This window comes from Carettochelys insculpta, chromosome 6 (assembly GCF_033958435.1).
Source record: "Carettochelys insculpta isolate YL-2023 chromosome 6, ASM3395843v1, whole genome shotgun sequence".
NCBI classification, from domain to species: domain Eukaryota; kingdom Metazoa; phylum Chordata; order Testudines; family Carettochelyidae; genus Carettochelys; species Carettochelys insculpta.
The window spans coordinates 45,960,766-45,975,909 of record NC_134142.1 but is presented as its reverse complement, the minus strand read 5'-3'; the positions used below and the strand labels follow the sequence as shown (position 1 = coordinate 45,975,909).

General features: G+C 38.6%; 1 protein-coding gene across 1 annotated transcript in view; it reads right to left on the bottom strand.

The window, feature by feature from the left end:
* SLC25A21 (solute carrier family 25 member 21) overlaps positions 1 to 15,144 on the bottom strand; it is a 344,043-nt gene that overhangs the window by 82,934 nt on the left and 245,965 nt on the right. Inside the window, exon 3 of the mRNA XM_074996831.1 lies at positions 457 to 540. Coding sequence (XP_074852932.1) covers positions 457 to 540 — 84 coding nt within the window. The remainder of the gene's footprint in view (positions 1 to 456; positions 541 to 15,144) is intronic.

Sequence of the window (15,144 nt, the reverse complement as noted above, 5' to 3'; positions counted from 1 at the left end):
CCAAATCAATCACGTCCAGTGTTCCCTCTCATATTTTCCATCCAGGGGCAGAATAAATTTTATCATCTGCACCAAGGCACATGCAGATGTGCATCATCAATAGAAAACCATGCTGCCGGCTTTAGGCACTCTGCTAATCAGCTGGATGGTACCTGAATTTCTCTTGGGCAGCTGCCCAATCACTCATCTTACAAGGAACTCTGGCTGTCCCTGTACTGCACTACTAACTTCAATGACTATGTGCATACTACTGTAACAAAGGAGCATAATTAATCCTTGCGCATCTAAATGATGTGTAAGAGATTTCAGACTGCGTTTATTATGTTAAATAAAATGTTTGCCAAATTCTGACCGCAGGAAAAAGGGTTAATTTCAAAGCAGCATTTCAATGTCTGGAAAGCTAAGTGATTAGAAACAGTCACATAAAATTGACAAATATAACATATGTATTCTTACCCTTCAGTCCGGAAAATAGTCCTAAAACTGTCCCCCAAGCTCTTGTAACTGGTTGGATCAGTTTTCCCTCTTTGAATTTGGAACCTAAAAAAATACAATTTATAACAGTAAGAGAAGTTAAGGATTTTAAAAGCCACTTTCGGCTTTCCAATTTCTATATAAAAGGGATTTTAAGGTTTATTGATATATCTTATTCATGATTATAGACTGTTCCTGATATTTATTCTTATTAACACCACTTTCATAGAAGTTATTAAACAAAGGAGAAATACAGCTTTAGAAGTAACTTTTTTGTAGTTCATAGTACTTATATAGCCAATATTTTTACAGTTTTCTTGTTGTGTAAAAAATAAACTGCTAATCATGGGCTTGATCCAAAGTCCTCAGAAGTTCATATGAGTCTTTCAATTGACTTTGAACCAGACCCTGTTTTCAGAAATCTGAAGTAACATATTGCAATGCATTTCACCACTGTGAAGTAAACCTACCATGCAATTTCTTATTTTTAGAGGCTGATCCAACCCTATTTAAAATCACCAGGGGACTCTATCGGAAGTCAGATCAGGCTCCTAATAGTCGCTTTTCTACATGTAACGAAAAGGTGAACAACATAAAATGCAGTTATCAATATTTTAATGAAATCACCTTTCCTCTGCTCGTATTTTGACACAGAACTTTCAGCAGTGGCTGACAAGGTTTACAGCACATCAGCCTTAAGAAGAATAACAAGATTATGATTTAAGACTGAAAATATGCCAGTATTTACGAGCTCTGGATAAAGGTGGTCAGCATAACTCACACTGTTAATCTACCGAGTGCTTCAAATGGGGCTACACCCACTTGTCAATGCTGCCAGGAGAGAAAAGGAAAAAGGTGCTGGAGCATGCATTCTACTTCCCCAGTCCTTTTTTTCTGTGCATGCAGGTTGGGAGAGATCATAAAGACATCTTTTTCAGACTGAGCATCAGCTACACTGTGCTTTTGTTCACAGTTTGTACTTAGAAGTGTTTGGCTACATCCTACATGGTAAGGGGAGTTTGTAGAGAAAACTATCCTCTCAAAGCAACATAGGCATTCTTTCATACAAATCTCATTTTTAAACCTCTAGAGCCTCAACGATGCTCACCTGAATAGCCTAGACAAATTTCACATCAAGGGAACTTCAAACAGAGTTGGAAGTACATAATTTCATGTTAGACTTTTTTCATTATCATCCAGCATTGAAAACAACACAAATATTAGTAATTTCAATTCACAATAGCATTGTGTGAGGCAAGCTACAGATGGGTATTGTCATGTGACGCCAGCCCTGTGCATTAAATAATGTCTGCTTTGAAGAATCATCCAGATGTTAATTATGATCAAACACTGCTGGGGCACCTATGCAAAAGACAACACAAACATTTTTACCTTTTTATTTATGTTCTTCCTACTAAAAACCTTAGGTTGTGTCTACACTTGCATTCCTCTTTCGAGAGAGGCATGCAATGAGGGAAATCAAAAATGCAAATGAGGTGCAGATTTATATATTTGGTTCCTCATTTGCATATTCTTCTTTCAAAAGAAGAAAAACAGTGTAGACACAGCTCTTTTGAAAGAGAACCCCATCTTCAAAAGAACCTTTTTTTATGGGAAGAAGAGTTCTTTCGAATATGGGGTTCTCTTTTGAAAGAGCCCCGTTGACACTGCTTTTCTTCTTTTGAAAGAAGAATATGCAAATGAGGAACCAGACATGCAAATCTTCACCTCATTTGCATTTTTTTATTTCCCTCATTTGCATTCCTTTTGAGAGAGGAATGCAAGTATACACACAGCCTCTGTGTTTAGAAAGGTATTAGACCTGCAATCCTGCCCCAACAGACAAATACGGATTCTTATTCTGCTTAGGCATACTCAGACTCAAATAATAAAACAAAGTAGGACAATTTTAGTTAAATGCTATGAAACAGCAATTTTCTCTTCCATCTCAACTGGATTCAGCAGAATCAAAAAAGGATTTCACATTTTAGCAAAACACATTCTTAATTTTGCCTATCACTACATCCTAAGCTTGCACTTACAAATCTTAGCATTTTTCTTTGGGAGACAAATTTCCAGTGATGTAATATAATTCCTAGGGCAATTATGAAAGCAAACCCACACCTTTTTGAATGCAGTTAGAAGGAAACATTGGATCGCTCCATAGTCCTAAGAAAAGCAGTTCAGGCACATGTGGGATCTCCATTTGAAGTACTCTCTTTTATTAGTGGGAGAACTTGCTGCCAAGTTGGCAAAGTACAGACTGCTGTTCTAGAGGTTTACACTCATATGAGAGTTGATGCATAACATTTTGTCTGAAAAGAACCCTTGGGAAGGTTAATAGCTGAAAATGCCTCAATGGCATCGCACAAAGTCCAACAGTAATAACAGCAAAGGAATGTTGTAAGTTGTTACATTATACTAGCCAAGAAATCAAGACTGGAGCAAAAAAATCTTAGCACACACACAAATGTTAGCACACTAATATTAGTATCTTTAAGCTGTGGTAAATTTTACTTCAAAGTTTAAATTTAAAAGTGTTGGACACCAGTTGTTTTAAAAAGAAACCTGTTTAATATTCACTAATAATTTAAATAAATTGTAGAGTAGAACACACACACACACACACACACACACACACACACTATGGGAAGATTGTCCTAAACGGAACTTTTTTTTTTTTTTTTTCAAAGGCTTTAAGATTTTTGCTCTAATTAGAAATTCCAAATTCTCTTGGAAAATCTCAGGCTCCTATCCTGTAAATACTAACATATGTGTTACCTGTACTCATACAAATTATTCAACAAGACTATTCACATGCATAAACTTAAGCACATGCAAAAGTATTTGAAGAATTGGAGCCTTAATCCAGGGCTATCTTAGTAGAGATTTTAATATATGCATTTATAAATATAAATTTTAAACTTTAGTTTTATCCTGCAGTCATATTCCAACTGTACAGTATATTCTTAGTATTTTTGTTCACAAATATGCATAGACAGAATAAGTGCTTACATAAAATAATATTTAATGTATTTGTATCAGTTTATGGGGCAAAAGGATAATTTTTTAGGAAAACTGTAAATAAAATATTTTTACGTTTATTTCCATTTCTTTTTTAACGGGAGATAACATCTTATTAAGAGAGTTGACTTGTAACACTGACACAAACAACATACTCCTTCCTTTAGGGTTTTTGGATCTATTCCTTTCCCAGTAAATCTTTTTAATAGCTTTAACAGCAATCCTAAAATACATGCCAATTATGTACTCTAATCTAGATCTGTGAACGGCGTTCTTTGATTTGGAATTGCTTGCCTCAATAAAATAAGGTGTAACTTTTTAATGTACTAGCTAACTGATCACCAGTACTTGTTATGAGAAGTTAGAGAAAGAGCTGACAGGATGTTTATTTGTTTTTCTGGGAGGGGAAGAGCAGCAGTCACAGCAGCACCCTGAAATAGTACTAGTAATAATAAAGAAGGGTGAAAGTATTCACTTCAAAAACAGCCTGGTCTGTTTTAAATTACTGCCTAGAGGATTGAGCACAACCGGGAGATACAAACAGATTTTTTTTTCCGCCTCAAATCTATTCCTCTCGGAAAACTGTTTTAACCAAATGCTCACATTGAAGTGAAATTCTTGGATTTTTGAAAGCAAGATTACTCTGTCAGATATGTTACTGGCCTTGCTAGAATTACAGAAACTAGCCCCCCACCCTGCCTGTGACTATATAGAAAGAAGCACATATTTCTGATCTAGTCTAAAGAAGCAAAATCTGCAAGTAAACATTTTTGAGAGATAGAGTAATGGAGGTGAATGAGATAAGGCCACAGTCCTGTTTTAGGTCTTCATCTGTAGCACCCAATGCAGATATAAAATTAGTAACTGCATCTACAAAAATGATCCATGGCTAGCCACATCCACGGATGAGGATACTCACAAATATAAAGTTACTGTCCATAAATCTGCATGGTTATATATCTGAATTACTGTCCATAAATTTGCATGGTTACATTATATATCTGAATCCATATTGTTACCCACAAAAATGAGCTGCAGGGATCCACATCGACAGATGCAGATATAATGCAGCTATCCATGGATTTGCAGGGTTCTATCCATTTCGACACCTAAAGCTGCCCAAGCAGTCTTTTGAAGCATGGAGGCTTAAGGGTGCATTAACAACGTTGCCACAAAACAAGAAGCAATAGACAGTGGATACTGTGACAAGAAGCAAGTTTATTGAACATATCACTGGAAAACTGACTTTTTCCTCAGTTGTAACCTCTTCTCCTCTGGCTTCACTGAGTCTTTGGTTTGTTCAAATGCTGCAGCAGCAATAATTATCTCACTCCCACTCCCAAATTCCAAAAGGTTTCCTGATGTTTGTAAGAGGAGGCAAGAGCCACTGTCCTCAATCCACCCCGGATTACGTAAGCAGAGGGATTCTTAAACTATTTGAGGACTAGAGCCTGAAAAGGGAGAGGAAAGGATGGGGCCAGGAAGGGTGAGAACCATGCAAAAATGGCAATTTTAAAGGCTTTGCTTTTTGAGATTGTTTTCTGTTTATTCCAAACCTAAACTCTCAGGTTGTAAATCTCTGGGATTCAAAATCAAAGAAGTAACAATTAAATGCTCCATATTTGTGCAGCTGTACAACTGGCATTTGTCAGACACATAAACGTGGATCTCTTCACTTTTACACCATGAGAAATATAATCTTTATGGACAGAAACTGCCCTTGAATGACTCCTCCAAGGTTGTAGGTACAAATAAACTTGTATTCAATGCAAAGATGCTGGGTTTTCTGCCATCTCTGTCAGCCTTTTCTCATTAGTAATCATTACATCATCCAATGAAGCAGCTTCTGTGAAGCACCCTCTTATGTAGCATGTTCACACGTCCCTGAAAAATCACACGACTATTTCCACAGTCTGTCCTACTGTCCTTGTTGATTTTGCCCAGAGTGGTTCCTCCAGTTTCGTAAACTCCTGCAGTCCTGATGCCTCACAGTGATCCCTCTCTCTGCAAACGTCCTCAAGCCTGTCTTATCCTGTAGGAAGTGTAATGCACAGGACGTTGTGGAAAGAGAGGCTGAAGTATTACTTGGCCGAGCAGATGAGATATTTCCTATTCTCTTCTGCCTTTAGCTGTTCATTTTAGTAACTCCAACCAAGGTAGTCTTCTGGGTACCTGATACCACAGCTGTTTTTGCTTTGCAATTCAGTTCACCCAGCTCTTACCAACCCTCCCCCATTTGATGCTAAAGCGCTACATAAAGCTTTCTCATAGTCTCATGGACTTTAAGGCAAGAAAGGACCATCATAACCATGAAGTCTGAGCTCCTTGCACATTTCACATCATAGAAACTCACCCACCAAATCCTGCATAGACACATATCCTCCAACTAAGTTCCAAAAGCCCTCAAATGATGATTTCAAGTTATGGAGACTCCATTACGTACAGTATTTGAAAGCTGCAAGCGTCCCTTGCCCTACGTTGCAAAGAAAGGCAAGCCTCGCTCCACAGGATCTCTGTCAATTTGCCTCTGAGGAAAATTCTTCTCTGACCCCAAATATGGTGGTCAAATGGACCCTGAATGCGTGGGCAAGATCTACCCATCAGACAGCTGGGGAATCATTATTTGTAGAAACTCAGCAACTGCTCAATCTAGTGTCCTGTCTTTGGCTGTTGGAGATAATTTGCCACAAGCTTTTCAGTCCATGTTAAAAGTACTTCAATTTCCTTTTAATCAAAAAGAGGTATGTCAGTATTTGATATGTGTATTGAAATATACTGTCAGCAACCACACCTCATCCACATAGCACAGACTCATGGAGTGAATCCTGGCTCCATTAAACCCAACAGTTTTGCCCATTGTCTTCAATGGGACCAGGTTTTTACCCATGAATTCCTGAGATTCTTGATGCTCAGTGCTGCTGCTGGGATGATCATAAAATATGTGCACTTATCTCTCTCTCTTCCCCTCCCTCGCCTTCAAATCAGCACTTGGACCATATACGTGATCTTTGCAAATAAGTGAAAGACTTCTGTCTCCTTTTTACATCCTTGTCTGCTAGGCATAACATGACAGCTACATCATGCAAATTTAAGATGTGAATCAAGTCCTTGGTATTTCCTCACTGGATTGGAAAATATGAAGTAGTGAAAGCATTTATATGCATAATGTAAATATATAACTTTGGGTACTCACTCAATTTAGATGATACTACTGACAGGTGAGAAATTATTTGGCACAGTAACAAAAGCAAATTAAATCTTCTGTGTAATGTACATTCTAAAAAAGCTTTTTAACATGTATAGCTTTCTGAAATAGGTCAACATCTCGAGCTTATACTTTAATTAATTTCATGTGATTCCAGACATACCTAATTGCAGTTGCTCTATAACCATAACTAGATATGAAAATTGATAGCCTGTAGCTATATTTTTAGCTGTTTAGATGCATCTATTAAAGTATACCTGTATTAGAAGTTAAACTACTATCAAATTTCCTAACGTAATCATTTCTTCTGGTGCCATTTGTTAGCGTTGTATGTGGGTGCAGATTTACATAGCCACTATACATGTTAGTATACATGCTGAGTTGTTCTCAGTGGTGGAAGATAACAGGACAGGAGCAATGGTCTCAAGTTGCAGTAGGGGAGGTCTAGGTTGGATATTAGGAAACACTATTATACTGGGAGGAAGGTGAAGCACTAGAATGGGTTGGCTAGGGAGGTGGTGGAATCTTCATCCTTAGTGGCTTTTAAGGCCAGGCTTGACAAAGCCCTGACTAGAACAATTTAGTTGGGGTTGGTCCTGCTCCTAGCAGGGTGTTGGACTAGATGACCTCCTGAAGTTTCTTTCAACCCTAGTCTTCTATGGTTCTGTGCTGTTTATGGCATTACTTAATGCTTAAATTTCATGTGAAACATGATATTACACAATGGACCTTGATAAGGTAATTTATTCTACTATTTGGCAAAAGTTCTCTGGGTTGTTTATATTACTTATGGGATAATAACTAAATTGGAAGTATAATTCTGCAGTTTATTTTAACAGTAAATCCTTCAATTCACACAAGCTGTTGAACAAATGAACATTACATTTTGGAATAAAACTCTAATTATTTTAAGCCATAGATACAAATTATGGCAATATATGGAGTTATATTTTAAGTATTACAGTATTGTAATGATATTTTAAGTGCAAGGCAATAAAGAAATGTAGCAGAACAGTAATATTGTAGAAACAGGCAAGGGGCAGAATTTTTTTATTAAACTATAATGTATTGAAAACCTAGGTTTACTTTTGACTTTCTACAGAGCCGTTACCTCAGGTTTTCACTACTATAAACTACTTGCTTCACAAATGAGAAATCATAAGTACAGATAGATAAACACTGCAAAATGTATTCCAACATACATTTGAATAATTACACTCACTTTGATGGGATTCATTATCCCCCTTATTTAATTTCTGTAATATCTGGAGGAGCAAATCTTTGCGGAAAGGCAAAGTTTTTCAGTTCTGTACACAAATATATATTTGTACAAGTCTTCACAATGGACATACCCATCTTGAAAGGGGTAATGTGGGTTTGAGAATCATCTGATTTAGAACCCTATGCAGATTAAGTGACTAATCACAGGGTGCATCTACACTAGGAACTAACTTCAAAGTTAACTTTGTAGTTAGGCACTACTTCGAAGTAGCCAGCAGAGAGTCTACACACATTTTTCCCTTAGTTTGAAGTTGACTTTGAAGTAGTGAGCCCAACTTCAAAGTCCTTACTCCATTCCCGGGAATGGAATAGTGCCCTACGTAGGGTGTGTGTAGACGCTCAACTTTGAAGTTGCTTACTTTGAAGTTGTACTTCAAAGTTATTTCTGTAGTGTAGATACAGCCATAGTGTGTGAATAGCAAGTTACAAATACCTTGCCCCGGGGTCCATGGTGGCTGTCAGCAATCCTGGCAAGAACTAAACCTATCTAGGAACATGTCAAACTTGCCCAGTGAACCATTCCATGGAAATGTGCTATAGTAATTGTATTGATAGTTTACATAACTAACTCAATCCGTGGTGGCTTATACAGTAGAAAAGATACCATATTACATTTCTGAAACTGCATATATTTAAGCCAAAGCAAAAGCATCTACCGACTTTTATGACGAATAGGACTACTGCAAGTTCAGTATTACACACAAAAAAAGCTAACCTCTTATGCTAATTTCCTTCTCTGCAAAGAGAAACATTTCAAGAATGAACAGAGCAGGTGTCAACATCATAAAATAAAGGGTACAGATCTAGCTTTTGGCAAATTAACTCTCAAGGTTGGGGTCATTTTTGGCCCTTTATTGTTGTTTCTGGGTTCCCTGATATCACCCAGGGTCTTCAGCAGCTACACCTGTCCAAGAACCATCACCCAGTACTCTCAAGTGTGAACCTAAGAACGGTCCACAAGTTGATTACTCTTTAGAAGTTAGTATAATGTTCTTATTTGTGGCTACCCCTGAAGTCGAGCTCTAGCCAGTGCAGACAGGGCTGAATATAGGGGCAGGTAGCCCAGATAACTGCCTGGGATGCTGGTCTGGCAGGAGGGATGCCACACTCACAACTTTACAGATCCCAGAATGCAAATGCACAAATCTTATACGATGGGGATAAACTTATGCATGCAAGTCATGCATTAAAGTAGTGAAATGGGTACGAATGTAATCAAAATAATGTATTAAAAAGTTTAATGCAGGGCGGTGCATGTGTGTGGTGGGGGTTGCTAATCACCAGGGGCACCATTTGGCTTAGGGTTGGCCCTGAATACAGAACACCACTCTGCCTGCCTCCTGAGTTAGGGAAGGAGGCAATTGAAGATGCTGGGGATGATCTTTAATGCCTTGAATGGTCTAAGACGTGTATACTTGAGAGACTGACCACAGAAGTTAGGGTCCTAGTTAAGGAATGGGTGAGGTCTCATGGCCCACAATGTGCAGGTCAGTCTAGATGATCCCTTCAGGGCTTAAAATCTGTGTCTATGCATCATGACAGGTAAGATCAACTGAGAAGCACTTGTAAGAACTCTAGCCATTCTGGTTCCAGGATGTGAGAGAGACAAGGTGGCTGAAGTAATTTTATTGAACCTACTTGTGCTGGCCAAAGAGATACATTTGCAAGCTCTACAACGTTCTTCTTTATGCCTATTTCTAACCTATAGATTATGTTGAGAATTTTGGTTGCCTTGCAAATCAAACAAAATCAAAGCCAGCCCCATTTATTTTGAAAAGCCAGCCACCAACAAAGCTTGGTCTACTGGTAGGTGTCTAAAATAAAACATGCTTTTGATGAACCACCAGAATGCTGAGCAGTTATTCTAGAATTCACACTGCTAATTATTTGATGGTACTGTGAAGCAGGAAAGAGTCACTCTGAAATTATCTCTAATATTAGCTCAGTCAAAATATTAAATTATATATCTCTAATATTAAGTTTTATAGCCAACAAGGAAAGGGTTCAGGGTTTTTAAATGCTAATAAAAAGGGTTATGTATTTCTGAATCTTTTTCTTTATGAGGTTTCGATTTCTCCCTTGGTAATGACATAGCACCTTTCCATCTGCCTCAAAGGACAAGAAAATGGCTGGTACTCTATGGTTTTCTGGCACGAGATTTTTTAAACTGCTGTTGAATGAGAAATTAAGATCTCCTTTTCAGTTTTCATTAGCATTCTGAGTTCTTTTGTGAGTTCAACCCCACTCTCCCCGGTACATTACTATATTTCTTCATATTGTAATAAACTGGCAAAGAAAAAGCTGTACACCACAACAAAGCACACATTAAATTCACTCCCTACTGCCAATGTGGTTTAGTCACCTGAAGATTTTTCCCCTGCAAAAGAAAGGAAATAAATCAAGACATTTTAAAAAATGAAAACCCCAATGAATTTTAAGTAGAAAATTGCCAAGAGCAAGCTGTAGTAAAGAAGGTTGTATAATAAATGGTAGTTAGAGTATTCATCCCACTTTCAACAGCTGTGTTGAACATATATTTCAAAAGAGGGACAGTTGTATTCAAGCGCTGCAGTGGAGATTTTCACAACAGCAGAGGGGATTTTGCTGCATATTGAAATGTGTAGCTAAATCCTGGGCTCAGCTTGGCAAATCTTAACCTGGGTGTCTATTGCTAGCAAGAGATAAACCATTTGAAGTGACAAAGAAAACTTTTCATAGCTTATTCGCTGCCTAGAGTAATCATATTTATATGAACATACTCAAACACTCCATTGAAAAGTTACCCGTTTTTGATCGTTAGCTGTAGATAGTTGAACCACTAAAAACAAAATGACATTTCACCTCTGAAATTAAGCTAGGAAATTCGAAGCCTGAAACTCTATTCTTACCCACCCAGTGGTGCCTCAATATTTGAGCTTAAATGGTATTCATTATCAGTTTGTATTTAGTAGCTCTTGCTACTCTTACTATACAGCAGGACATAACAAGGCAAGTGAAGGGTGAAGTTTCAGGTGAAAGTCTATGACTTCCTTTGCTTGAGTGAACTTAAGTCAAACAATATCCAAAGAGTTTTAACAGTTTTCTTCTACATAATTCTACTTTACCTTTAAAAAACCCTAAAAGAATTTTATTAGATCTGAAATAATAGATTGCCTTCCCAGTTTAGAACTGATATATGTGTAGCCACATTTTAAGGGAATTTTTGATTAAACATATTCCATTTTCTCCTCCAAAGCTACTAAAATACCTCAGGCATCATAACTAGTAATATCAAATTAATCCCCAGCACAAAGGCATTAGAATGCTAAGACAGATGTGTACTAGTAATATAAAGGGGAAGAGATTCTGAACAAGTGCGCTGATCAGCTACTTTTAGACTTCAGCAACCCTGCATGTACTGAGCTATTTCAAAATACCCCGTCTCTCCCCTCCCCCCATTGCTCAAGGTAATCCAGTCCAGGTTGCACACAAATGGCCAGAAAATTGCAGTTGTAGTACCAAAAACTGTTTGAGTCATAGTTGCTACGGAGGTATCAGGGTATTATTTTTTCACACATGCACGACTTGAAAAAAATCTCACCTAAATGGAATTTTTTGTTATTTGTAAATACATTTTGAAAGCTACCAAAGTTCAGCCTTAAATGTTTTTTTATGACCAAGTTATAAACTCCTGAAAACAGGACTTAATACCGTAATGGAAACACTAACATAGCCCTGACAACAGCAGTGCTAGCCTGTACCTCTATAACACAACACTTCCCAGCTGAAAAAACTAGCTAGTTACCCAGGATGGTGTTGAAAAAGGAGCCCTGTTTTTTTTAGGAGAGACAGTTACTTGCGAATTGGCACAAAATGGTGAAAATTGAAAAAGAAGGGGTTTTTTTTTCCCCGAAACTCAGCCTAACTACTCCATAAAGTAATGCATAAATCATTCATTATAATGAGTCATAACAATGATTTGTGATCTTCCTAGTTTTCATTTTATGCCCCTCTGTTTTTCCTTAAAGACAGGAGGAAAGACAAAGACTGGAAAGTTTGGGTCATATGGATCACGGCACCACTGCTATGTCTGGAATTTTCTTATAAATATCCTATTGCTCTGAGGTTCATAGGCCTGACTGAAACAGCAGGGACAATCTCATTTGTACTTTTATAGTTGTAGAGGGATTTGCAAGAGTTAACACAATTTTCCATAATATTTCTTACTGACTTCAGAAATAAAAGGAGAGTACCCTTTGTAATCAGTATCTGAAACACCATTAAGCCTCAAGAAAAACAGGGCTTCTTTTACGTTTAACAAGATTTTTCAAAGTGCTGATAATTTTAAAGGTACAAAGCAAGATAACTTTTGAAAAAGGAAACGGATTACAGCCAAATGTTTGTCGGAAGCAACCACTGCAGTTTTCTGAGGAACATACTTTGCAACAGGTTTTACTGCCTCTTTGCAACTTTATGTCTTCTTAAGATTATTTTTAAAACACTGTTAAGTGACTGTTTCTAACCTAATGAAAATCTTCACATCAAAGAAACATCTTAAGGCTCCATTCACAATGGTTTTATACCCCTTTCACCCTCTGAAAACAAAATGTGTTATTTTTGTGCTCAGCTCCAGCTGACAGCAATCTGCCTCTTTTTCAGCTTTAGATCCACTTTGTTCATATTCTTCTTCCATTGTCTCCCTTGGGCAGCCCAGACAAATATGGTTGATTCTTGGCAGTTGTTTAATCCCATCTATGAAGGAGATACACAAAGTTCATTCAGATGTTGCCATGTAACTTTTGTGATCGACTAATGCTTTCTCCTGCTTTGGTTCTTGATCACAGTCAATACTTGTACATCAGTCCCGTGGACTCAATCCTATGAGGTCAAGTGGGACCAAGTACGGGAACTGAAAATTCACAAATAAAGTCACAGTGATAGTAGCTGCTTATATGTAAAACATACATACTTATTTTAAATAAGAGATATTTGAAAACTAACAAATTCTACTTGCTCATACAGACAATGGGATATGGGTCTGTTCCTTCTCCACACAGGTCTACAGATCAGGTTTGACAGACACATCTTTTTGTACCCAGTCCCATTATGCACTCATGTGCAGACTCACACATATACACTCTTATATGCAAGGCGGTTTCTAACAAGCACAGCCTAGTGCTTAGGCAGTAATGGCACCATGTGTATATGTCAGACATTGCTGCAGCAACTACTTTAAGAAGAATTCTTTCTTGCATTCTTCATGCAATGCCATTCAGGTGCACACATTAGAGTCTCCCACACTCCAAAAGCTGCTCTAGCAGAATGATGAGAAGAGGCTGGTTCAGGCTTCAGCAGTACTGAGCTTCGGTCGAGCAGTTGCTTCCCTTTGCCTCTCTCCCTGCTCCTCTCTGGAGGTTGAAGAGCTGCTGTTAGGGAGGAACCTGTAACTCCATTCCTCCTATCCTATAACACTAACCAGGAGAAACTTGTTTCTTCTCCTACCTCCCCACTGGGGAGTCCATGCCAAACTGGGGAGATCCTTCTAAGTCCTCGCCACACAGGTCAAGTTATGGCTGACTGTCAATCATGTCACGTAACATACGAACAGACCTGCCTGCAGGCCTTAGAGAGTAGCCTGCAGGCCTCAGACAGCGAGAGTGGAAACTTCCATTCCTGTGGCACAACCAAGTTCCCACCCCTTTGTTACAGCCTTAAAACCCCACAAATGTAAACACCAAATCAAATCAGCCCTGACACCTGCATTTAGATGTGAGAACCTAAGAAACCAGTAACCAGGACAACCTTGGCTTCAGCCCTGTGAGAATGTGAAAAGTGACATTGAGCCAGTTTGTGCACGCCCAGTAAACAGCTAAGGGATAAAATCACTGTAAAGTCCTGCCCCTAGCTGAGTTCCCCAGGGGACTTTTGGCCTCAAGGATGCCTTGGCCATTCCTGCAGCTGGAGCCATGTCTGCCATGGCCCTGATGTGAGGCACTTCGGGACCAGAACTCCCGGCTGCAGGAAGGGACATAAGCATGCCAAAACGCCTCTTCTCCGATAACATACATTCTTGTTTTGATTTTTGATTGCTAATGTGTACCTTGTGAATCTGAATTTGTAGTAGCTTGGAGTAGGTAAGCTTAATAAAGTACATCCCTAATTGGCTCTGTGTTGAAGCGAATCCCACAATGCCATCTGTCCTTTGGCTCGTGAGTTGACACATCAGCCCTACAAACTTAAGGGGATGCATTCCCCAAACGACCACACAGCCTTGCCAGCAAAGAAGATCCCCCTTCCTGCTTGACAAGCCACCCAATAACCAGAGAAATATGGAGAGACAAAAGAGATGGAACTGATGGATCTAGGGAGAATGAGGAAGCATACGGCAATAATTCATTTTTGAGGTTGGAAGAAAAAGGGCAGTTTCTCCAGGGGATGTGTTATGTGTTGCAACTGAGGAAAGCCTTGTAGGAGGCACTTTTCAAAACTGAAGCAGCATGTCGCTGCCCCTGCTCCCATGCCACCACTTATCCCTAACACACAAGTGGGGGAAATACACTTCTGTAATTTTGAAAGCAATTTTTCCTCTACATGGAAGGAAATGATATGGTCCTATATGACATTTGATTTAATATACATTGTATTGGTGTATTAGATTGCATCTAACACAGCCATAGACCTCCTATGTTATTACTGCCCAGATTACGGTACTCAAAGCCATTAGTTCTCATAAAAGATACAAAGTGTATGTCAATTCTATTATACATGTAGGCTAGTGCTACACTCCCTCCTAGTGCCATCAGCTTGATGCAAATGAGCCATCTCAAAAATGCAAAATGGTCACTTATTTGCATAGCTGAGCAGCTCATTTGCATATTCAAGGTAAAAAACAAGCAATGAAGATGTGGTGCTGCCAGCAAAAAGCCCCTTTGTCGGCAGCTCCTTATCCCTGAAAAAAATCACAGATAAGGGGCTGCTGACAAAGCGGCTTTTTGCTGGCAGCACCACATCTTCATTGCTTGTTTTCTGCTGTGTATATGCAAATAAGCTGCTTGGATATGCAAAGGAGTGGCCATTTTGCATTTTTGAGACTGGTCATTCGCATCAAGATGAAGACACCAGAGGTGCATGGAGCACTAGCTGTAGATTGTAACTTCACATGCACTAATTTTAGTGTGATT